The sequence below is a fragment of the Trachemys scripta genome, chromosome 22 (assembly GCF_013100865.1).
Source record: "Trachemys scripta elegans isolate TJP31775 chromosome 22, CAS_Tse_1.0, whole genome shotgun sequence".
NCBI lineage: Eukaryota > Metazoa > Chordata > Testudines > Emydidae > Trachemys > Trachemys scripta.
In genome coordinates this window covers 8,306,791-8,331,974 of record NC_048319.1, presented here as the reverse complement: position 1 = coordinate 8,331,974, position 25,184 = coordinate 8,306,791, and the positions used below count along the sequence as shown (strand labels likewise).

At 53.0% G+C, this 25,184-nt stretch overlaps 1 protein-coding gene across 1 annotated transcript; it reads left to right on the top strand.

Annotated features, from left to right (window-relative positions):
* Positions 1-4,822: 4,822 nt before the first annotated feature.
* HDGFL2 (HDGF like 2) lies at positions 4,823-24,950 on the top strand. Its single transcript, XM_034755125.1, has 16 exons — positions 4,823-4,982; positions 7,364-7,440; positions 7,528-7,666; positions 10,941-11,138; positions 11,724-11,840; positions 12,951-13,022; positions 13,653-13,794; positions 14,051-14,126; positions 15,782-16,067; positions 17,611-17,708; positions 18,915-18,985; positions 19,434-19,504; positions 20,678-20,779; positions 20,888-21,101; positions 22,759-22,885; positions 23,720-24,950. The coding sequence occupies exons 1-16, from the start codon at positions 4,911-4,913 to the stop codon at positions 23,811-23,813; spliced, it is 1,956 nt and encodes a 651-aa protein (XP_034611016.1). The 5' UTR covers positions 4,823-4,910; the 3' UTR covers positions 23,814-24,950.
* The last annotated feature ends 234 nt before the right edge of the window (positions 24,951-25,184 follow it).

The window sequence follows — 25,184 nt, the reverse complement described above, 5'->3', positions numbered from 1 at the left end:
CCCCCCCCCCCCCCCCCCCCCCCCCCCCCCCCCCCCCCCCCCCCCCCCCCCCCCCCCCCCCTCCCCCCCCCCCCCCCACATCGTCCCCATCCCTTTTCCCAACAGTGCCCCTCCCCCACACCGTCCCCATCCCTTCCCCCGCACACCCCCCGTCCCTTCCCCACCCCCATCCATCGCCCCCTCATCCACACCACGCCCACCTCAGTTCCACACACTGACCCATCCCTCCCCCACAGTCTCCCATCCCTTCCCCCACACACTGCCCCCCGTCCCTGCCCACATCCCTTCCCGCACCCCCACGCATCATCCCCCATCCCTTTGCCCGCCTGACTCCCCATCCCTTCCCCCACCCCCACACAGCCCCATTCCTTCCCCTGCCTGACTCTCCATCCCTTCCTCCACCCCATCACACCACACCCATCCCTTCCCCCACCCACTGCCCCATCCCTTCCCTCTCCCAACTCCCTGTCCCTTCCCCCACACATCACCCTGTCCCTTCCCCCCCCCTTGCTTTTAGATGCTATTCTATTCTACTCTACACAGGTTCATAATACCCCATCATCATGTCAGTATTTGAATGCCTTCCAGTCATGCATTAAGCAACATGATTAACATCTGTCATATGAGATTCTTTCTTTCACTCATCCTCTCCCCAGGGGGAGAATTGCTATGTAAATATTTTTTAAATAAAGGGTGTGGATATTTTCATTGTGTAACTCTATGCTCCTCACTGGGCCATCCAGCTAGTTTAGACAAGTTGTCACTAAGGCCATGTCTACACCTACAAGCTTACAGCGGCACGGCTGTACCAATACAGCCGTGCCGCTGTCAGAGAGCTCGTGTAGATGGGAGAGAGCTCTCACCTCAACATCATAGAACCAACTCAACGAGCAGCGGTCGCTCTGTCTCCCACCAACATAGCGCTGTGCACACGGGCGCTTATGCCAGCAAAACGTATGTCACTCAGGACAGTGTTTTTTTCACACCCCTGAGTCACAAAAGTTTTGCTGACATAACTGCTAGTTTAGACATGGCCTAAGTGATACACACGCATGCTTCTTTTTGTTGACACCACATGTCAACTTTCAATAGCTTTCATATGGTTGCTGAACTCGGCTTGCTGTTTCTAAGAGTTTCACATAGCAATTGCACCAGTTTAACTAAAATGAGTTTTAACATCAATTTACTTAAATTAGTCCAAACTCCTGTGTGGATTCTCTTGAAGCCACTTAATCTTGACCTGTATCAATTTAGCTTAAATCGATTTGGATTCAACAATAGCTAAAGCAGTAGGTTTAAAATTTTTGCACTGGTTTAACTAAATAGGGGTCACCAAATGAAATTAATAGGCAGCAGGTTTAAAACAAATAAAAGGAAGTTCTTCTTCACACAGCGCACAGTCAACTTGTGGAACTCCTTGCCTGAGGAGGTTGTGAAGGCTAGGACTATAACATCCTCTAGGGCACCTGGCATTGGCCACTGTCGGTAGACAGGATACTGGGCTAGATGGACCTTTGGTCTGACCCAGTACGGCCATTCTTATGTTCTAATAGATTTCAAAATATACCTTTAAATAAACCAGTGCACCTTTGTGTGTAGACCATGCCCAATTCTGTTCAGTGCTATCTGTTCCTTTCTTGGCATTATGCAATGAAGGACAGATTTACAAAGATATGTCCTATTGTACTTTGGAATTAAAGGGATACAATCAAGTATAAAATATATGGGACTAGATTCTACTCTTGATTACAGTAGTATAAACTTCACTGGCTTCAGCCGAGTTACTCTGGGTTTACATCAGTATAACTGTGCAGAATCTGGCCCCATATATTAAAGAAGGAAATTCCCTTACCAGCATTTTAACCCCGTTACCTGGGGTTATTAAAACCAGAAAAGACAAATTCACTCTTAGTTACACTGTTGCAACTTCCTTTTGAAAGCCATGTTGTCACTAAGGACAGATCTACATTACAGACCTAGATCAGTATAATTACATTGCTCGGGGATATGAACAAGCCTAACCCCCTATGTAGACAATGCTATGTTGGCAGGAGAGCTTCTTCTGCAGACATGGCTACCACCTCTCTGGGTGGTAGAATAACTACGCCGCCGGAAGAAGCTCTCCTGTTGGCCTAGGACCATCTTTACTACAGTGCTACAGTGGCGTGGTTGCACTGGTGCCTCTGTAGTGCTGTATATGAAGACAAGTCCTGAAAGCCAGAATCTGGCCTAATTAATATTAAAACTCTAGTTTACAAATGCTTTTTGCACTTTACTCTGCTTGGGCTTGGAAAATACATTACTCTATTTCACTTTCTGGTTCTCACGTACTAGCCCAATGCTGTTGCATTTGGGCTGCAGACATTACAGAGGAATGTTCAAATCCAAACGGCTTTAACTGATTTTTTTTTAGCAGTGTGATTATATTTCTATAATTAAGTTTTGTAACTGCTTGTTGACAATGTTGTCCCACTTGTAGAGCCTATGTTTTGTTTCTCCAGCTGTCGCTTTAAGTATTAACTATTGTTATTCGTATTACAGTATTTATTGAGCATTGTCAGTGTAATGAAGTGTGGCCAGATGCATACAGACACTACACTTGTCAAGAGGGGTCAACTCAGCACTTTCATCATTCAGGCCCTGAAGAGATGCTTTCCTGAATCGGGGTCCATGGGCTTAATCTTGCACCTATTGAAGTTGTCGGTGGGTTTCAATGGACTTCAGTGGGTGTAGCATAAGGGTCTGAACACACAACCTATTGCTGCCACTTTTTTCTAGTGCTCATTCAAGAATCCCACTAGCTTGAATGGGTACTGGAGTCAGACCTAACCTGTTTAGTTATCAGAAGCAGGCTCTTATGCTTGCTAGAGCCAGCCACAAGAGGGAGACACGACTACCTGCACTAAGCCAGTGTGTTACACTCAACACCATAACAAGACCAGGGAAGACACAGTCCTTGCTCCTAGTCTAGAGGCTTATCATTTAAACAGGACAAAGAAAACAATTCAGTTCCATAGCACCTCTGGTGACGGGAATCAGAAGGTCCTTTCTCCCACTGCTGCAGGTTTCTGGATATATATAGGGGTCGTTAATTATAAATTAATAATTTTCAGGCCAGAAGGGACCTCCTAATTATTATTTTGTTTAATTTTGAGGGTCTTTGTGCAATTAATGTCAAACGCTATCAGCAAAGGTGAAGGATGCCATTTTAACTCTGCCCTATTGTCATCTGTACAACCCCCTTATCCTGTAAGAAGAGCTATATATATTATTATCCCCTGGCAACCAGCCTGGGAAATGCCCCAGAATACAGTGATCTGTCTCTATGGGTTCTTACACCGTGCCCATCACAGAGCGGATCAGCCTCCCAACAGAATCAGTGCTTCAGAGCAGACCGGAAAGCCTGGGGAAGGTAATGCTCAGCTGAGCTGAAAACAAGACAAGGAAGTGGAGGGAATAAAATGGAGCAAAGCAGTAAGAAGGGGCATTAAAGGGATACAACAATGACAAATACATATGGTAGGTCATCTCTCTTCTAATCTCTCTCATCTCCTGAGATAGTTCAGCCCCTTTCACACAGCAAGCCTCTGAGTGAGACCCCCCCCCTTATAAATTAAAAACACTTTTTTATATGTAACACTATTATAAATGCTGGCAGCAAAGCAGGGTTTGAGGTGGAGGCTGACAGCTTGCAACCCCCCATGTAATAACCTCACAACCCTCTGAGGGGTCCCAACCCCCAATTTGAGAACCCCTGCTATAGCCCATCCCTCTATTCTATCCTCTCCCTCCTTCCCCAATACACCTATATACCACCCTCTTTATTCCTGTCAACCTATACCACTTACCCCATCTATACCCCTCACCCCTCCATACCCCTTATCCCATCTATACCTCACCCCTCCATACCCCTTATCCCATCTATAACCCTCATGGCTCCATACCCCATCTATATCCCTTACCCGATCTAAACCCCTCATGCCTCCATACCCCATCTATACTCCTTACCCCATCTATACGCCTCATGCCTCCATACCCCTTACCCCATCTATACCCTGCCTCCTTAACCCATCTATACCACCCATGCCTCCATACCCCATCTATATCCCTTACCCCATCTATACCCCTCATGCCTCCATACCCCATCTATATCCCTTACCCCATCTAAAGCCCTCATGCCTCCATACCCCATCTATACCCCTTAACCCATCTATACCCCTCATGCCTCCATACCCCTTCACTTGATAGCCCCTGTAATCACCTCTCCCTCTCTAGTCAATACCCCATAGTCCTCTCTTCACCCCAGAATTCCCATCTATTACCCATGCCCTTTAGTCCACCACACCCCCCCCCCGTTCTCTATTGCCCCATCACTCCTCTTAGATCCCTTCCAAGTCCACTCTACTCTCTATACTCCCCTCCCTGCCCCCATTCTCCCCCACCCCGTGGCTCCTCGGCTCCTCCCCCCACCCCCTACATTCCCCTCCCCCCCCATCCCGCCTCGCTGCCGTACTCCCCCGCAGAGCCCCAGACCCCTCACCCCGCGCACCTCCACTCCCCTCGGCCCCTCCCCACACAGAGCCCCGGGTCACACCCCTCCACTACCCCCCCCCTCCGCCCCGCGTGCCCGGGCCGCGGCCCAATCCCGTTACTTCCCAGGCCCCACCCCGAGCCTCGATTGGAGGGGACCGTGAGTGGCAGGCCCGGGAGCCAGTGCACGGCGGGATTGCGGAGAGGGGGGGCGGGACATCCTGCGGGCCGCGGGCCAGTCTCCTGCCGCCCCCCCCCCCCCCCCCGTTTCCCTGGCGGTGCCAGCGGCCTAGGCCTCTGCTGCGGCCTGTCGCCCCTCCCCCCCCCGCCCCCGGAGCCCCGGCCCGGCCCGGCCCGGCTCGGCTCGGCTCGGACCCGCCATGCCGCACAGCTTCAAGCCCGGAGACCTGGTCTTCGCCAAGATGAAGGGGTACCCGCACTGGCCGGCCCGGGTGAGACCCCCAGCCCCGGGGGGGGCCCCCCTAGCCCCAGCCCCCAGGGGAGCCCCCCTAGCCCCAGCCCCGGCGGGACCCCCTAGCCCCAGCCACGGGGGGAGCCCTAAGTGCCTCTCATGGGGCCCCCCCACCCCTAGGGGACCCCGTTCCCTTCCCTAAGGAAGACCTTTAGCTCTCTATGGGGAGATTCTTGGGGGGGAACCCCTAGTCCAGCCTGCATTGGGGAGTGGGGTGCAGGTGATGGAGTGCCGGGTGGGGATTGTGGGGAGCAGGGCACGCGGAGGTAGAGGTGATGGGGTCCAGGGGTAACGGGGCAATGTGTCTTGGGGTGCAGAGGAGGCGAGGCAGAGAGGCGATTATGGTGCGGTCATTGAGATGGGGCGCCAGGATCAAGATGATGGATTGTGGGGTGCAGGGGTGGGTACTGGGGAGATGGGGTGTAGGGGGTAATGGATCATGGGATGCAGAGGTGGGTGTTAAGGGGAGGTGGGGGTATAAGGAAAGATGCAGGGGTGGGTGTTGGGGAAGATGGTTGCAGAAGGGCAAGGTGATGGATTGTGGGGTGTAGGGGGTTGTGAAGAGATGGGGTGAGGAAAGGGATATGGATTGGGGTAAGTGGGTATGGAATGGGGATCAAGGATGACAGTCTCAGGGGTAGTCAGTTATTTTTTGTCAAGGTCCAGACTCCAGAGAAAATAATAAAAAAACCCGCAACAATAATGAAAAGAACATAAGAACGGCCGTACCGGATCAGACCAAAGGTCCATCTAGCCCAGTATCCTGTCTACTGACAGTGGCCAATGGCAGGTGCCCCAGAGGGAATGAACCCAGGCAATGATCAAGTGATCTCTCTCCTGCCATCCATCTCCACCCTCTGACAAACAGAGGCTAGGGACACCATTCCTTACCCATCCTGGCTAATAGCCATTAATGGACTTATGATGATAATAAGTAAATAAAAAGATTTTGGGGTCTGTTCAAAAGCATCTGGTGGTCTGGATTTGGCCTGCAGTCTGCCTATTGACTGCTCCTGGTCTGCAACAGGAGAGGGGAGGTTCTTAGAGACGCGGGTTCCAGAGGGGGGGGTGCTGGATCACTGGAGGTGGGGGTGGTCATGGGCAGGTGGGAGTTACTGGTCTGTTCTTGAGTATCAAGTGATGGTATGCAGTGTGATGAGGTTGTAGGGTGACAGCATTGTGTGGCAACAATGCTAGGAAGTGGTATGGATGAGACACACAGGGTGATGGTATCTGGTGGAGATGGAGTCAAGTGGTGGTTCCTGGAGGGGATGGGGGTATTTTGGGTATTGATGATCAGGAAGAGTCATTGTGTGTGGGGAACACCATGTGGACGAGAGTGCCTTGGGTAGTGGCCCTGAAAAGTAAAGATGATTGGAAGCTGAAGGCGGGGCAGGGTCACCACAGTGTGAGGGGGTGTAGTGGCAAGACGCAGCAGTCTGCAAATGCATGGGATTGGGATGTGGTGGATGCCTGAGGAAGGTTGTGGATGTGGGAGCTGGGAAGACAATGCATGACCTACAGTGTACCACAGGATCTTCTAGTATATCTTTCCTAATTCGCGTGTGCACTGTGTGTACTTTGCTAGTGCTAGAATATGGGGCTCCAGTAGAACTTGGAAGATGCTCACATTGCTGGAGTCCCAGTCTGCTCTGATTTAGCTCTCTCCCTCCCCTGGGGGGCCCTGTCCTGTGAAGACTTCCCCAATGTGCGAGGTCACCCACTTGCATGTACGCTCCCACTTTTCTGTAATCACAGATCCAGTAACATTCCTGGGCTCCGGCCTAGGAGCTGGGCCCCTGGCTATGCCATGTGCAAGTGACTGACTGGAGCCAGTGGGACATGCGGGAAGACAGGGTTTCCTGTGCATTAAGGGCCGATCGCCTCAGGCCTGATTGCCTCCCAGCAGCCTGGGCTTTTCCTATAGCCTGTCTCCAGCCAGGAAGGACCGTTCGGGGGGCCTCTGCTGGAGCAATCTCCCTCCTTCTAAGTAGGGCTGGATGGGATTCTCTTGGGAGTCCTTCCATGTGCTCTTACTGGTAGCCCAAGCCAGGCTCTTGTGTCCCCCCTCCACCTCTGTGTGCAGAGCCTGTAACCTGTGCAGCATTCCCAGCCCTAAAGAGATTGAACCAAGGCTTAGGATAGAGCTCTTGCAACACCGCAGCTGGAGTTGGTTCCCTGCTGTTACTTGCCAACAGCTCCTGCTTGGCCATAAAAACTACCTTAGAATTCAGTGTGCAGAAGGCTGCCTTCTTCCGTGTGTTATTGCAGTGCGTGTGTGAAACAGCCAACCTCGGCTTTGTATCAGCTGCACCCTAATCTGCCATCTCTGACCACCTCCTGCTTTGTGCTTCGTTTCAGATTGATGACATAGCAGACGGCGCCGTGAAACCCCCGCCGAACAAGTACCCCATCTTCTTCTTTGGGACGCACGAGACGTAAGCCCCACTGTCCACGTGATTTCCTTGCCGTTGTCCACTTCCCAGCAGCTTGAGACTGACCTCTGCTTTGTTCCCCCCCCCCAGAGCCTTCTTGGGACCTAAAGACCTGTTCCCTTACGACAAGTACAAGGACAAATACGGGAAGCCAAACAAGCGAAAAGGCTTCAATGAGGGATTGTGGGAAATCCAGAACAACCCCCATGCCAGTTACAGTGCCCCTCCGGTGAGTGTGAGAGCATAGCTTATGTGTGGTCAGCCGTGACTAGGGGCTCTGCGCACCTCTGTGCCTTCAAATAGCCTTTCCTCCTTTTCCTGCTGCCTGTCCCTGTGGCATTGGAAAGCTTCCATGTCAAAAATCTCCTTTCTAACCCTCCTCACGCCTGCTTTACGGATGCCTAATCTGAGGCACAGCGTTGAAGTGACTTGTCCAAAGCCACAGAGGAAATCTGTGTCCGAGCAAGAATTAGAACTGCAGAGTTCCTGGCTCGCAGTCCTGTGCTGTCAGATGACGTCAGTCTCTTCATTGGCGTCAGAGCACCTGAACCAAAGGCCACTGAAGTCATTAGCATGGTTCCCATTGACTTCTATGAACTCTGGATCAGACTCAGAGAAAGCTGTTTACAGTCCAGTGTTTCAGTGTATGAGGGACACTATATATAATCATAATTGAATGATACAATTTATTACATAGTGATCTTCCTAAAGGTTTCCAGAGCTGCTTCATATATACTTGGTCTGAAGAGACAAAGTAAGGCTTTAAGACAGGTTTCAGAGTAGCAGCCGTGTTAGTCTGTATCCGCAAAAAGAACAGGAGTACTTGTGGCACCTTAGAGACTAACAAATTTATTAGAGTCTCTAAGGCTTTAAGGTGAGATATAGAGAGATGGGGTCGGCAACCTTTCCGAAGCGGTGTGCCGAGTCTTCATTTATTCACTCTGATTTAAGGTTTTGCGTGCCAGTCATACATTTTAACGTTTTTAGAAGGTCTCGTCTATAAGTCTATAATATATAACTAAGCTATTGTTGTTTGTAAAGTAAATAAGGTTTTTAAAATGTTTAAGAAGCTTCATTTAAAATTAAATTAAAATGCAGAGCCCCCCGCATCAGTAGCCAGGACCCAGGCAGTGCGAGTGCCACTGAAAATCAGGTCGCGTGCCGCCTTCGGCACACGTGCCATAGGTTGCCTACCCCTGGCTTAGAGGAAGACAGTTTCAGACCGAAATGAGCAACAACCCCCCACCCAAACTGTGGCAGAGTTCGAGAGAGAGGCCATAGATTGCAGTGAACAGGCACAAGAGATGGCTGGATACAAGGGCATAGATACAGAGTGAGATGATTCCGTGGAGAGTTTTGAGAGCAACTTAACATTGGCTACAGAGATGAGTGGGAAATCATTGACTGTAAGAGAAGCTGGGGTGACAAAGTCCTGGTGTCTGGAGCTAGAAGCTGTTTTGGACCTTCCTGAAGTTCCCAGAGCAGGGTTTTAAGAAGCCATTAAAGAGAATCCTGCAGTAGTCAAGGCAGCAATTAATGAAGGCAAAGGTAAGGATTTCAGCAGAGATGGGCTTGAGGAAAAGATGAACTTCGGGATTGTAAAGGCGGAAAGAAAAATTTGGAGTCAAGAGTGACTTCAAGATTTTTGGTCTTGGGAGCAAAGTTAAGGAGAATGCCGGGAGCATCAAGGACATAGGGCAAAGACGGCTTCTTACCCAGAGGGAAGAATTCCGGTAGTAGGAAACTGGAAGTGGCAGTCATGACAGAAATGGGAGATTGAGTCAAGGAAAACGGGGAGCTTGGTCATCATCGCCATAGATATGATGTGCACGCTTGAAGTGAGGCATGAGATCCCTAGGTGGGGCCTTTTGAGGTACACCTCTACCCCGATATAACCCTGTCCTTGGGAGTCAAAAAATCTTACCACCTTGTAGGTGAAACCGCGTTATATCGAACTTCCTGTGATCCGCTGGAGTGTGCAGTCCCGCCCCCCCCCCGAGCACTGCTTGACCACGTTATATCCAAATTCATGTTATATCGGGTCGCGTTACATCGGGGTAGAGGTGTATAATAATGGGATGACAGGAAGTTGTGAAGTCTTCACTGCGGATGGTTAAAGGGGCAGGCAGGGAGGTGGGATTCAAACTAGGAGAGCAGAGGGCTGGTGAAATCCAACCCCTCATGGGAAACTTTCAAATGAGAAAGTATCTGCAGCCGCCCTGGGATAAAGTATCTTGGGAAGAAGGATCTGTGATCAAAGGTTCATCAGCCCCCCCTAAGAGGAGTCACTCACTTATGAAGGGATCGAAAGTTAGAGTGGAACCGGTCGAGAATGTTACTTTCAAGGTGGTGAGAGCAGGTCACCTTCTTCAGTACCCTGTGGAGAAAAGGAAAGCTGGAGTTTGGCTCACCAGCGAGGAGGAGTCAAGTAGGCTTGTCAGAGGGGCCATATGATAGCAATACCTTCAGCACAGCATGGTGAAGGTGAGATCATGAGGGCAGAGTGCAGCACTAGTTGACCCCAGAGATGGAAGGGGATGCAGCAGGAGTTGTCTTTGTTCGTCAATGATCTAGATGGGGATGGCGTACAAAAGGGTTATGGAGGGGATTTTAGGGGGTTTGGCCAAGGGGAGCTTAGCGGGGCTGTAGAACAGTGGTTCTCAACCAGGGGGACATGTACCCTTAGGGGTACTCAGAAGTCTTCCAGGGGGTCCAACAACTCATCTAGAGACTTGTCTCGTTTTACAACAGGCTATATAAAAAGCACTAGCGAAGTCTGTACAAACTAAATTTTCATAGATGGCGATTTGTTTATACACCTCTACCTCGATATAACGCTGTCCTCGGGAGCCAAAAAATCTTACTGCGTTATAGGTGAAACCGCGTTATATCGAACTTGCTTTGATCCGCCGGAGTGCGCAGCACTGCACCCCACCCCCACCCTCCCGGAGCACTGCTTTACCGTGTTATATCCGAATTCGTGTTCTATTGGGTCGCATTATATCGAGGTAGAGGTGTATTTCTCTAGATACTACACACTGAAATGTAAGTACAATATTTGGATTCCAATTGCTTTCTTTTATAATTATACAGTAACAGTGGGAAAGTCAGCCATTGTTCAGTAATACTGGCAGTGCCGCTTGGGTATTTTGGGGTCTGATTTTGTCAGCAAGTCGTTTTGAAGTGAGGTGAAATTTGGGGGTCCGCAAGACAAATCAGACTCCTGAAAGGGGGACAGTACTCTGGAAAGGTTGAGAGCCACTGCTGTAGAAGGACCCTGTCCCTTATCACGGCTCTCCCCCCTAAGTGCGGGTTCTAGCTTGCTGTCAGCAGGGGAGTTATGACAGCACTCTGAGGGCAGCTGCTCATCTGGCAATGTGAGGCTCAATCCTCTCCATCGTGCTTAGCTCTCTTACTCCCTGCTTCCTTGCTGTGCTGCCGTGTATTGCGAGACCTGCTATTGAGAAGTAACCCCCGACCTTTCCATTTCTTTGCCCCTTCAGCCAGCGAGCTCCTCAGACAGCGAGGTTCCCGAGAACGACCCGGTGGCAGGAAGTGATGGAGGAGAGGAGGAAGACGAATCGGCGGCTGTGGCAGTCGCTGCTGTTGCTGCAGCCGCCATGGAGAAGCTAGACAGCGACGAGGAGTCCGACAAGGGGAGTGACCACAGTGGGCTGAAACGAAAAGCGCTAGCTATGAAAGTAAGTTTGCCCCATTGCGATCGGGGATGGGGGAGGGGAAATCGCCTGGCTAGGAATAGGAGGACAATTACATTTATATAATGGGGTTTGCACATGACTCACGAAGCACTTTAGAAATTGTATATAGGGCAGTCACATCACCCACTACTTAGCTGCTGCGATCCACCCCAGAGGTAGCTGCATTTATCTTGGGGCAGCCGCACCGCACAGCAGGGTGTTTTGAGGAATGCCGTGAAAACAAGTTCTCCTGTTGATTCTAGAGGGAAATTAGAGAGAATCCCAAGTTCAGAGATAGCCAAGACACGAGGTCTGACGTAACCAGCTCTGTTTATGCACACACGCACTGGTATCAATCAGAAGACTCTGTCACAGTGTGTAGACAGGGCGTGGGATCAGGCATGAGTTCTGTGTACCTGTAGGCTGCATGCTGGCTGTTGTTCTGAGTTTATTATAGAAAACAGTAAGGAGAGTGGTGGTTAAAGCCCTGCTCCATTAGGTTTCGTTTGATCTTGTGGGCAGAGAGGGCAGCAGTGAGGAATATACCAGCTTGCGGCAGCTGTTACGTTGATATTTCTCTGATTTCAGATGCCAGTGGCTAAACGACCCCGGAAATCCTCCAGCGACCTCGACCAGGGCAGTGCGTCTCCCTCGGAAGAGGAGAACTCGGAAAGTTCTTCTGAGTCAGAGAAAAATAGTGACCAGGTGAGCAAGTGGTTTACAGGTTCCCCCGTGCTGCAGTGGTTTGGATGGGGTGGGCAGGTTCTGCTTAACTCACCGGATCCTGGCGAGAATATAGGACGAGGCGCACTCTGCTTATGCCCTGTCTCTTGCACCGTGCAGGACACAACTTGTCAGCTAAATGGGCCACATGAAGCGTGGGGGATAGAATTTGGAATAGTCTGCTACAGACATATACACATACACTCTACCGCTTGTGCTCAAGCAGTGTCTCCATAAATGGTTAGTAGTAGTAGAGCGCATACGCTCTGTAGACCTTCAGTCCCTAGAGATGTAATCCCAGCCCTCCGAGCCTGTCTCATTGCTGCTCCGGAGGGGCAGTGGCACGCCACGTTACAGCACGCATACCGTGTGCCTAGTGCCATTACATGCCTGGCTTCCCCTTTCACAGGGCGTTGACGAGAAGACACGCCCCTTTGCTCTGACAATAGCACCCAGTGCAGCGGCTCCTGCCTGGTGGCGCTGCCCCCCTGATGTTTCTCTTTGCCTCCCCTGCTGGCTTAGTGCAGTCGCCAATTCCTTCCATGAGCGCTGAGTCCAGCCCAGGGCTTGGGCATCTCTGGGTGGTGACAGCAGGCAGCACAGGTTGGCATGGTGTGTGGAACGCCAGCCTAGTCTTCAAGGCCTGCCTTCTTGCCACTTGGCGCTGACTGGCTGGGCACCTGTGTGCCAGTCTTTCTCCCACTGTTCTCCAGCTTTGTGAAAAGTCATGTCTTTCTGGGTCTCTGCTCTTTCTAAGGTGCCCAACGCGTCTTTGCTGGGACATCCTCGTCCCAATTAAGACTGGACAGCTTGTTTGTTCTTGGGTTGACAAGCCCCTGTGCTTTGGGGCAGCACCTGTGGTCTGCGGAGATCAAAGTCAAGGGCTGTTGGATAATGAGGGGAAGGAGTTTGAGTTGGAAGGGCTGACCTGGGGCCATTCTTTACCCCCCTGATGGCACCCAAGGGTATATCCAGAAGGTGCCCTCACTTCTCACTGTCTGGGCATGGGGGTTACTGCTGAGAGTGGTGGGGTGATGCTCCCACAGCCAAAGTGAGGCCTTTCCTAATTCGAATATGTCCATCCCTTGCCAGGACTTTACTCCAGAGAAGAAGTCAGTGACCAGAGCTCCCAGGAGGGTGCCTGCAGGCGGAAGGAAGAAAAAGGTAAGGGGCTCTTGAAGCAAGCAGCCCTGCCCCATTGCTAGTCCATTCTCCCTGCGGGTTAGCCCCTTGGCTTTGCCAGTCGGCGTCCAGCACAGATTGTGGCTAGCCAGTCAGACAGACCCCTTCTACCTGAACGGAGGTGGGAAGGAATTCCAAACACACAGGGTAGCTGAGAGGAATGGAAGAGACTAAATTTCGGATTCCATGTTGCCCACAGGAATGAATGAAGAGGGGAAGGGAGGCAGGAGGATTAGGAGGGGTGAGCGGGAATAACAGGCTTCCTGCACGTGGATTTGATGAGTTGGGAGAGCAGCAAGAAGGGATAGTCATAGATTTTAGTGGGGTCTTCTGGCCTTGTGATCATCTAGTCTGACCTCTTGCATAACAAAGGCCTCGGTGACTAAACCGACCATTTCACTGTGTGACGTGTGCTGATAACAGAACCGTGTGTGTGAGGATTTGCCAGGGCATCCCCCCTAGCTTCCCTTAGACACTGATCCATTACCTAAGGGAGTTGGAGGTAGATTCCCCCTTTTGTCCCACATATGGTTCCCATGGGAAGGCAGTTCAGCTCCCCTCCTCTCTGACCCGCGCACGGATCCCCCTCAATGTTCTCTCCTTTGCTCACAGAAGGTGGATTCGGGGTCCGACTCGGACTCCAAGGTGGATTCGGAGGAGGAAAACGAGACAGTGGACGTGACTAAGTCGGACTCTGACTCGGACTCCGACTCGGACGTGTCTGTGAAGAAGGTTCCGCGGGGCAGGAAGCCAGGTAGGGCTGAAGGGGAGCTATCCAGGCTTCTTCCAGCTCTTCCCAGGCAGTTCTGGAAGGGAGCTGGGCTGGGTGGGTTCTGCAACCCACCTTTGTGTGGGAGCCTTCGTTAATCCCTGCCCCAATAGATGGACTGAAACCCAGGCCCCCCTGGACTGGGTTACCCTTCCTTCACGCACGCTGCGTTTGGCTGTTGGAGGGGGTGGGAAGGAGACTGTCCTGCAGTGCTGAACGCCTGATCCCTTGTGTCTTGTAGCTGAGAAGCCGCCCCCAAAACCTCGCGGCAGGAAACCAAAGCCTGAGAGAGCTCCGACTAGCTCCAGCAGCGACAGGTGAGAGCCGAGGCCCTGGCAAGGGGCACCAGGGACTGGCTGGGATGCTTGCTCTGGTATTCAGACGCTTTAAGCTCCTTTGGCCCAGAAGCAGAGGAGTGCGGCCCGGGTCGCTGAGCCCAGGTTCTGTGTGGGATCGGCTTCTCCCAGGAGCTAGCCAGGGCATCTCACTGGTGTCCGGTCTCAGTTGTCGGCTGGGGTGGGGGATCTTTCGTGTTGGCGCAGGGGAGTCTTGACTCAATGAGCAGGGTTTGGCCAGTGAGTACGATTCTTGACTCTGCCACAGACGTCCCTAGTCGCCTGGTCTCTCTCTGGCTCAGTTTCCCCATCTGTGAAAACGGGGATAAAATTACAAACCTCGGTCCTGGGGGTGTTCCGAGGACAAGTGCCTGAATAAATGGGAGGCGCTGGGGCACCACGGAGAGGGAGAGCTCTCGCCTGGGCTCTTTAGTGCAGGGACTGTCAGGTACAAAACATTTGTCCAGCACCCTGCACGTCAGGGTCTCGAGGCGCTGCCCCGGTATAAATGTTTAATAATAATGGGGCCCATGTCAGTGCCTAGATAGCTAACAAGGAGGGGCAGTAGCTTTGGTTGCCACCAGAGGGGATGCCTCATGTGAGTTGCGTGGCAATCGCTGCCAGACAGTCTCCGCTCTGTGCAGCCCTTCTGGCTATGGGCTAGAAAGAGTTTCCTGGGGTAACTCTAGGAGCATCGCTACACTGGCAAAGCTTCTTAGTGCAGACTCGGCGTATACCGCGACGGAGAGTTTTTGCTGGTGTAGCTTGTACTGGTTCCCCACGCAAAATAATATCGTGGCCAAAGTCCAAGTGCAGCTACACCAGGACTTTAGGAAATCCCACCCCTAACCGACATTGCAAACCAGCCAATGCTTCCAGTGTAGACCTGGCCTACCGGCGAGGGGGAAGTGAAGGGGCCGGAACTGACAAGACTCCAGACAGGCTTCGTTATCCAGAAGGGCCCCGTGTGGAGCGTAGGGAGGAGAACGCAGGATCCAGAGGGATTTGACCCATACATACCAATCACAGCCCAAACTGAGGCTGGAAGTGTGGATCTCGGCTGGCTCGCAATTCTGTGGGACAGGAATCCCACTCCTGCAGCTGGCGCTAATTGGGCTCCCACTGGCAACCTGGGCAGAGGGACCAGGGATTGCATAGGACCTGGAGACTGAACTAATGCAGAGATCTCTCCAGATCGGGGCTGAGGCAGTGGCGGGGCACTGAGCGGGAAGCATGCACCGCTGGGGGGAACCAGAGGCCTTCAGTCTCCAGGGCTGTCAGGCTGGCCTCTCTTGCCGGCTCCCCTTTCGTTCAGAAAAGGGGCCCGTCCCGGGCGCAGGTGAGGGCAGTGAGTGATGGTAACTGGGCAGCTGCTTGGTGGCCTCAGACCTCTGCAGGGCAAGGGTATGTCCAGTGGCCCATGCCCCACGGTCTACTGAAAATCTGACGTTGCAAAAAGTTCATGTACCAGGGAGCAAGGTTGGTGCTTCTCCCCAGGGTACGGGAGGCACAGAGCTCCGCGGCACCTACAGGGCTCTGTGGAAGCAGGGCTCAGAGTAGGGATGAAGGGTGCATGGGCCCCGTCTCCACAGCGGGTTTCCTGTTCCCCGTGATCCATTTCCCTCTGTCCCCGACAGTGACAGCGACAGCGACGTGGATCGCATCAGCGAATGGAAGAGGCGTGACGAGGAGCGCCGCCGGGAGCTGGAGGAGAAGAGGAAGAGGGAGCAGGAGGAAGAGATCCGCAAGCTACGGGAGCAGGAGAAGGAGGAGAAGGAAAAGAAGAAGGAGAAGGCGGAGAAGGGGGAGGAGGCGCACTCAGACAGTGACAGCAGCATGGATGACGAGGTGGCCAAGAAAGGCAAGAAGATCCGAGGCAAGGACCAGTTGTCATCGGACTCTGACTTGGAGCTGGAGAAAGAGGTGAGCACGTGGGACCGGGGGGATCCGGGCCTCCAGGCCGCCCATTCGCAGCCAGTGACTTCCTGTCCTTGCCTGTTGTGTAGCATTGCTGGAAGCTGCGTAACAGCTTTCACGTTCCACCCCAGAGCTGGCTGCATTTCGTTGGTTGAAGTGATGTCTGCGCATCAGTTTGTGGAGGGCTTCAGGAATTTGGATTGGAAAACTCTCTGAATGTGATTCCTTTGCTGTATTTGGACCGGCCAGAGCAGTTCCTGAGTATAGCCAGCGCGGGGCCCAGGCATGGCAGGAACTGGAGCACGGCTTTGGAGCAGGAGTTACACTGGCACTCAGCTGGAATTTCTGCACGAATTCTGCCCGTTTGGCACGTGAGGGCAGGAGGGCTGCCCTGAGCTGCCAGTGGCTTTGTCATGGCATTTCATGCCTGCCTAGGGTGGATGCTCTTGCATCTATGACTTCAGTCAAAGCGCCAGGCAAGGTCCTGGAGAGAGGCCTCTCCCCTTAAGACAGCAGTGACCTCCTCTGGTACCAGCTTGATGGCCCTGGAGACTGAAGTGCTGTCCCTTGACCGTGGCCAGCAGTGCATATGCTACACCTCTACCCCACCAGAGTGCCTCGTCTCCAACCTTGGGGTAAAAGGGGATCACAGTCTGCACAGCCCATTTGTCTCTGCGCTGAGACTAGTTAGTTGTAGGGGTGTGGGGGTGTATGTGACATGGACCTTTGGTTGCTGGGAGGGGACAGAGACCTATCAAACTCATTTCACACAAGACAGCCACTGTATGGGTCACTAAACTTCTGGTCACTGCTGCCCCAGCCTAGATGTGAACTGCTGAGCTCGAGGTGGAAATCTCCATCACCCATCTGCCTAAGCCAGTTTTCTGAGCTCTCCAGGGGGGATAGAGTCTGAAATGAGCAAATCTCCTTTCTCCTCTCCACTGCCAGAGAGAAAAGCTGTAAAATCAGTGTTGTCTCATGGCTGGAGCTGGGGATTTTGTGGTTCCAAGCTCTGCCACTGACTCACTGAGTCGCCTCGGGGAAAGTCATATCACATATCCGTGCCTCAGTTTCCCCAGCTGGAAAATGAGTATCTCTGGGGAGCTGTGATGTCTAATATCAGCAAAGAGCTGTGAGATCCTCTGGTAAAAGGCACTACAGTATGTGTGTGCAAAGGGCGGTGCTTGGATACCATGCCAATGGAGCCTGTATAAGTACTGTGATTGAAACCATACCTCTGGTTACCACAGCAGCACGTGGCTGTATTCTTAGCAGGGGGACAGGGTTCCGATTGGTCAGAGCCCGGTTCTAGGTGGTGCTGCAGAAGGCCGGGCGACCCTAAGCCAATCTAATTACTTCACTTGTCAGCTCTTTGGGGCAGAAACTTTCATATAATTGTGCTAGGCGCTGCACGCACCAGCTCTTGGCATCCCCACAACACAGACCGCGTGCCGGAGGGGCTGGAATAGGACACCACCATCCTCTCCCCTCCTGCGGCGAGGAGGGGCCTGCCGCAGCTCTCAGCATCTGCATTGTTCTCTTGTTGAAGGTAAAGAAGCCGCTGAAGAAGCAGCAGCCCTCAGAGTTGTCAAGGAAACCGAATCTAAAGGAGAAGAGGGGCCGATCGGAGGAGAAACCTCGCAACAAGTCAGCATCTTTCTGCCGCTCTCTCGATTCCTCCTTGTGGTTGGCCCCTTCCCCCTGGATGTGTAGTTGCTCTGGGGCTGGGTGTCGGGGGGAGAGTCTCTTCTTGTGCCTCCTGGCTGACCACTCCCCCTGGTGGGTGGGGGGAAGGTCCCCCTCCTGGAGCCCATGGCAGAGCTGCGCTAAGCATCTGTGATTCTGGGCACAAGCAGCTTTCCAGGGAGGTGGCGAGGTTCTTCTCCCCTCCCGCGTTAAGAAGGGAAGGGAGGTGGTGCTGGAGCAAATCTTTAAGGCACCTCCGGATCGATCTCTAACGTCATGTGCCTTTAACCGAGTCCGCCTCAGCTGGATGGTCCAAGCAGCCTGCAGGGTACCATGTAGGGGAGTGACATGGTCACAGGCCTCTCTAAGCAAGGGAACATCTCCTGAGGCCTGCTGTCATTACTGGGACTGCCCCTTCTCCGCTCCCAGGGAGAGGGGGCTGCAAGGAGTCAAGAACCGCTGATAGAGCCTTTAGGAGCCTGTTCCCCAGGAGGGGGGGGGGGGGGGCGTAATTTCCAGGTCTGAAACAGGAATGACTCAGGTCCAGCATATAAGGCATGGGAGTGGGAATCAAGACCCTGGGTTCTACCCCTGCCTCTGCCACTCACCTGCTGTGTGACTTGGGCAAATCGCTTCGGGACACATCAGAAGTGGCCTGTAAGCTTTCGATCCCTGGAGCCCGATTCTCCAGAGGTTCGGAGTACCTCCAGCTCCCGCTGACTTCCCCAAGCTAAGGGCTCTCAGCCCCTCGGCCAATCAAGCCCAAGATGTCACCGGCTGGGCTTCAAACACTGGGCCATGTCTGAGAACGTGGGCCTTAGTCCCTCCTGTGCCTCAGGGTTCCTGTTTGTAAAACGAGGATAAAGCCTCTCGCCCGCCTTGGTGAAGTGCTTTGAGAGCCAAGGCTGAAAGTGCTGAGCCGCGTTATTTCTGCCCGGAGAGCTGGTGCCGCCTTTCCCCCTTATTTAATGCACCTGGAGTAAGCCAAGCCCTACAACAGGTGGTACCAGGGCCATGTGTGCTGCCAGGAAGGCTGGGCGTCCCCCTGCCCTCCCCAGCGAGAAGTGCAAGCCAGGGCAGTGGGTGCAACTCCTAACCGGGATATTTCTAACTTTGCAGAGGTGCCAATGAACAGCTTCTTACTCTTGTTTCCTTAATCCGCTGCAGACCCTTAAGAGTGGAACGAGGCCGGAGAAAGTCTGACGCGATCCCAGAGAGGAGGATGGAGAAGAAGAAGGGTGAGAGCCGGTTACTTCTGGGGAGGGGGGAGGGACTCTCTTGCTCAGTTAGCCTGACCTGGGGTGCGGAGAGCGTCTCCCCAAAAGAGGTCCAGTGGGTTGCTCTGATTTGGCTCTTCAGTGCAGAGCTGCTGGGGGCCCTCCTGGCTGGCTGTAGGAGGCGTCTCTGGAGTTCAAGCAACGTGCCCAGCTCAGGATAACCAAGCGACGATGACTCTGATGTTAGCCCATTCCCAACCCTTCCTGCTTCTGGGGAGACTCTACATACTGCCTATTTCCAGGAGGCCAGGGGTCTTATCGAATCAGAGCTGAAGGCCCCGGATGCCCAGTGCACATTCTCTGTGCTTTCAAACGCTCGGTGTCCTGCTGGTGTCCAGCAGTGTAGAGACGAGTTATAACCAACCAAGAGGGGCTAATGCCTTGGCCTCTTTATTTTACATGATCTTAGAGCCCACAATTGAAGAGAAGCTTCAGAAACTTCACAGCGAGATCAAGTTTGCCCTGAAAGTTGATAATCCGGTGAGTACCAGCGGGTGGCACGGGGCTGAAGAGGGGATTAAAGTCTAGTCCTTCATCCAGAGTGGTCCCTCCTGCTTGGGTGTCCCCGGACTATCAGCGACTGGGGTCTGTTCCTCCCGGCTCTTTGTGTCATTGACGCCTGTGCAAAGTGAGTGTCAAACTTTCCCTGATTAGAACCCTCCGCCCCGGTGGAGCACTGTAGGTCCACTCCACAGGCATCTGTGACCACACGGGATGCGAGGCCGAGCGGGACCAGACCCTGTTGTCTTCGGGCATCTGTCAGCTTTTAATAGTCAGTGGATTGCTGAATGATCTTGAGGCCCTCAGAATCTGCCTCCACTCTTAGCTTTGTGGAGTACTCTCTGGCTTTCATGCTCTTCGGGGGTGCCCAGCCTTAAATGTTGACACCTGTGGGGGGTTCCCTGGTCCTCCTCTTCCTCCTAATAACCTCCATCTGAGCCAGCTCCAAGATCTGTTAGCACGTTCTTCATGCTGCCTATTAACCGTAGTGTCCTTATTGTCTGAGATATCTGCTGCCTGGGGATGGACTCACTGATCAGATTGGTCTCTTCCATGTCGAACTCCTACAGTCCTATGTGATACATTTGATACCGCACTGTTTTAAAGGAGCAATACTCAGCTTTGCCACTAGATGGTGCCAAAGGTGATTTTTATTTCTCCCTGGGTTCTCCTTACCTATCTCTGAGAATTCCCCCACTTAGCTCCCAGCTGCTGCACATCTGTGCTCTCTGCTGATAGGCAGCTTCGCTACAGTGCCTACCTGGTGTGGATCAATGCCGGATTTTGGCGGGGGAGGCAGTAGCGGCACAGCTGAAGGTGGGGATGGGTTGCCTAGTGGGTGTCAGCTCCTGGTGAGGCTCGGTGGCCTCGTTTAGGAGAAAGATCAGGGTCTCGGGAGAGGGACAAAGATGAGTCTGTGTGGCAAGTACCATAGACTTTGGATCTAAGTCTAAGAGGTTCTTCAGCCTCTTTATCGGTGTCTCTGCTCCCCAGCCTCTCCAAGGAGAGGGAGAGATCCTGGGGTTTCCCCTGCTGCATGAAGCCTGAGAGGGGATGGAATAATCCACTAAGTAACTTCACTGAGCGCTCCTTGAGTCCCTGCCACCTCCTCTGCCGGCTGGAGATAAATCTCTGATCTCTCTCTACCTGCAGGATATCAAGAGGTGCCTGAATGCCCTGGAAGAGCTGGGAACCCTGCAGGTCACCTCTCACATCCTCCAGAAACACACTGATGTGGTGGCTACACTGAAAAAGGTACGATGGAGGTGGGATAAGGGAGGCGTGCGTGGGGATGAGAGCGCCTTTCTCTGGGACAGGGGGCCAGTCTGTGGCCAGCCCCGCCTCACTGGGTGTATGTGACAGATCCGTCGCTACAAAGCTAACAAGGACGTGATGGAGAAGGCTGCCGAGGTTTACACCCGCCTGAAGTCGCGTGTCCTGGGGCCGAAGATCGAGGTGAACCAGAAAGCCAACAAAACTGGGATGGAGAAAGACAAGGGGGACATGGAGAAGGGCCAGGAGAAGCTGTCGGGAGGGGAGGCCCCGAACGAGAAAGAGGAGGAGGAGACGAATGCCGGTAACTATAATTTGCGCTGCTGGGAGGGTCCCAACCTGCCTGGGCACACAGCAAACCCGGGGTGAGGGTGGGGGCTCTTCTTTTGGGATGACTGCTCTGAGTCAAACACAGCCTGAAAGCAAAAGATGGTCCAGTGACTCAGCCCGCCTGCCCCGGGAGAGACTGGACCCTGGGTTTATCACTTGTGAAGCAGGGTCACTGTCTACCCAGGGGATTTCCTACTGCAGCGGTTCTCCTGGGAGGGCACAGAGGGCGGCAGGATCCTCCCTCATGGGCTCGTTGGGGTGGGGGTGGGAGACGGGCAGACTCACGGAGGGTCGCTCTCTGCCGAAGCTCGGCACAGCATGGAAATGCTGGAGACGCCTGTCCTAGCAGCTGTAGTGATGCAGGTATTTGCAAGAGACCTGCCTGAAGAAGGGGCGTGTTAATTCTTTGCCTCCGGCGCCCCACTGCTGCAGGTTACACCCCAGACACCCGTGATGCCACCGTTCGGTTCAGGGCTGTGGGGGTAAGAACACCCAAATGGCCAGGAGAGCGGGAGCATAGTCTACCTCCAAGATCTGGATGTAAACCTAAGGGAAGTGCCCTTCTGGCTAATTACAGCCCGACTGTCAGAGCCCAGTGCCCCCCGACTCATGCCTAATGCACAAATTAAATGCGAGATTCAAACCAGTGTGGAGCAAGTGGGAGTAGCTTCACCTTTAGGTGGCCGCTTTAAATCTTCCCCAGGTGGATAGCAACCAAAATCTGTTGGTGCCTGTAGAGACCCCATCCGAGACCAGGGACCCATTGGGCTGCTCACTGTATAGGCACAAAGCAAGCAATTCCCTGCTCTGAAGAGCTGACAAGCCAAGCATCGTCTGGTGGCTGTGGGTGCCCCGTTGTGGTGGCCCTTGGCCATATTCCAGAATATCCCCCCCTCCCCCACATAACTGGGGCAGCGGGCTCAGCAGAGGGTCCAGGGCCAGATCGATCTCTTCCCCTCTTAGCAGTGATGTATCCAGAGCATTGGTGGGATGGCGCTGAGGGCAGGATAGCCTAATGCAGGGGTAGGCAATCTATGGCACGGGTGCCGAAGGCGACACGCGAGCTGATTTTCAGTGGCGCTCACACTGCCCGGGTCCTGGCCACCGGTCCGGGGGGCTCTGCATTTTAATTTAATTTTAAATGAAGCTTCTTAAACATTTTTAAAACCTTATTTATTTTACATACAACAATAGTTTAGTTCTATCTTATAGACTTATAGAAAGATACTTTCTAAAAACATTAAAATGTATGACTGGCACGCGAAACCTTAAATTAAAGCGAATAAATGAAGACTCGGCACACCACTTCTGAAAGGTTGCCGACCCCTGGCCTAATGATTAGATTAGCAGCCTGCGACTCAATTCCTTGCTCTGCCTCAGACTTCCCCTGTGACCTTGGGCAAGTCATTTAGCCCCTTCTCCCTCCGTACAATGGGATAATAGCTCATCCCTGCCTCACAGCTCCCTAAATACATAAAAGACTGCAAGGCGCTCAGATCCTCCCATGACAGGGGCCAGGTAAGTACCAAAGAGAGCGGGAAAGAGAAAGCAACAGCTGCCATTGCTTCCAACAGGGAGCCAAGCATGCGAACGTGTGCGCCCATCTCCTCCTGTCCTCTCCCCCACTGTAGATCTGTCAGCCCCCGTAAACGGCGAATCCATGTCCCAGAAAGGGGAGAGCGTGGAGGAGAAGGAGCGAGACCAAGCCCAGGGATCTGGCGACGGAGAACGAGAGGCGTCCCCGGAAGACACACACGAGTGAGCACCTGCTTCTGGCTTGGGGAGACTCGGTGGTAGGGGACCAGGGTCCTTCCTGGTTCATCTTCTACCTGCTGAGGGGTGGGAGGCCACAGATCCGTGGGGCCAAGGAGGCTGCGGGACACGGTGATGCGTTGCTGCCACTGTGTACGGAGCTCCTCTAGAGCAGAAGCCTTTTACAAAGAGCGTCAAGGCCAATGTCTCTGGGTTTTCTAGCACCAAAGGAGTCAGACGAGGAATCCGTTAGGCCAGCAAGTCTATTTCTAGGCTTCTGCAGGGTTGTTCCCCCCTGTATGTGATCAGGTGTTTCTGCAGCCCCACAGCCCCAAGCAGTGGGGCTTCCCCCAGCAACTGAGTATAAACCCTGCCAACCCGCGTGGCATGACTTCCTCCAGCCATCCTTGTGGGCATGTGCACGTTAGCAGAGAGGCACCTGCCTGGGGGCGATTGCTCTCTTCTGGGGTCTGTGGGCTTGGGGGCACCATGCCTGGGGCTAGGAAAGTTAGTGTGACGGGGAGGAGGGGCAGTGTACTCGCTGGAGTGTCCTAGAACTGTCCAGTTGGGAGGGGGGTGTTGCTCGGATACCATGGGGAGGGGTGTGGATGGGTGGGAAGGGAGGCATGGATAGATGGGTGTGTAATGGGGAGCAGGGAGAGTGGATGGCTAGAGGCAAGTGGCTGGGCAGGGAAGGGGATACATAGAGGGGTATGAATGAGGAGGGAACCCCAAGTAACCCCAAGCATCTGCCTCCCTGCTTCGCTCCCCATGAGTGACAGTCGCTTCCTAGCTTGGAACTGAGGTGACTCGGTGACTTTCCTCTGCTCTCCCTGGCAGTGCGCAAGACTATCCCGAGATCAAAAGGCCCAGTACGGACAGGGAGCGGGTCCGCCTGGAGTCGGACTCCGTGGACGAGGAGGAGGACAGCTGAGGCCGTGGATCTCGCCCGGAGGAGAAACACTCGCAGGGTCTCTGCACTGAAGGCAGTGAAGGAGACTGGCTCTGCCTTGCCCCCATGTTTCAGAGTTACTTCACTAAGTCGCACTGTAGATGATGCCTAGGTCTTGTTCCCCTGCCCCTCCTGCTCCTGGGAAAGGAAAGAACTTCTGGGGAGGCTGTGCCGTATGTTTGTATTCGTCTCCTTGTTTTTTTGTTTTTCCCCCCACCTAAATTCTTGTGATTTAAACCAACATGAACTGAATATAAAGGGTTTTTTAATGAAAAAATATCATTTATTCGTCTATTTTCTTGAGCCCCTGATGATGGCTGTAACTCTAGGGTGAGAAGGGACATCCTTTGTGTTTCCTTTTTGAAGTGCGGTTAGACTCGGGAATGTGACTGTAAAAATAACACCCAAGGGCTCCCACGGTTCGTCGCCCTGCAGCACCAGCTCCAGCCTGGCCCGTTTTACAAGCCAGAGACGATGGGGTGGTACTGCCCGCTCCAGCGGGGATATGACAATCCCCTGGATTCTTTCTGGCCTCCCCAGACCTGGAGAGTCTGCCGTTGGATTGCAGCTATTCTGCATGACCCAGTTGACTCCAGCGCATGGTCCCAAAGCTGTGCTGGTTCTTCAGGGCCAAAACTTGGTGTGGGTGAAAAGCCAGCAGCGCTCCGGCTTGGAAACGTGGTATGCCAGCACTGATACAGATCCTGCTTTATTTCCAGTGACTACCGTGGTGTAACCGCACTTTGCAGGGTCTCCAGCCCATTAGCCCTCCCAGTTCCCTACTGCTCTGAAGCCCCAGAATCATGTGGGGACGTCCTCTCCTGTAGCCCCCAGAACACTTAAAGCCAGAGGCTGTATCGTTCCACCAGCGAACTGAAGTCTGAGAATGGAGCATTGCGTTGTCATGCTTCTTTGAGGGATGCCCGTAGTATGGGGGGCTGCCACTGGCTGCTTTTATTTAAAATCCACTTGAAAAAGCCCTTTGCTTATAAATAACGACAGCCTGAGGGCTTCATCTCAGTCAGCAGGAGTAGGAAAAATCTTTAGGTTTTGATGTGTTTCGGAAAGATCTTAAGCTTTTGTATATGTAAAATAAAGACTTGTCCATCTGAAAAGGAAGATGAGTGTTCTGACTGTGTCTCCTTTGCAGTGCAGGCAGATGAATTGCAGAACAAGGCGGCACTTAACAGGCCACTAGGGTAGCTTCCAAATCACCCCCCCAACCTCCGGTTTTATATTTCTCGCTGGTGCGCTGCGCTGTAAACGTTTAGAAACAGAATCGAAATAAACCAACGTGACTCTTTTTACCCACTACATTTAAACGCTGCCTGCAGCCAGCGTCGGGGCGTTCTT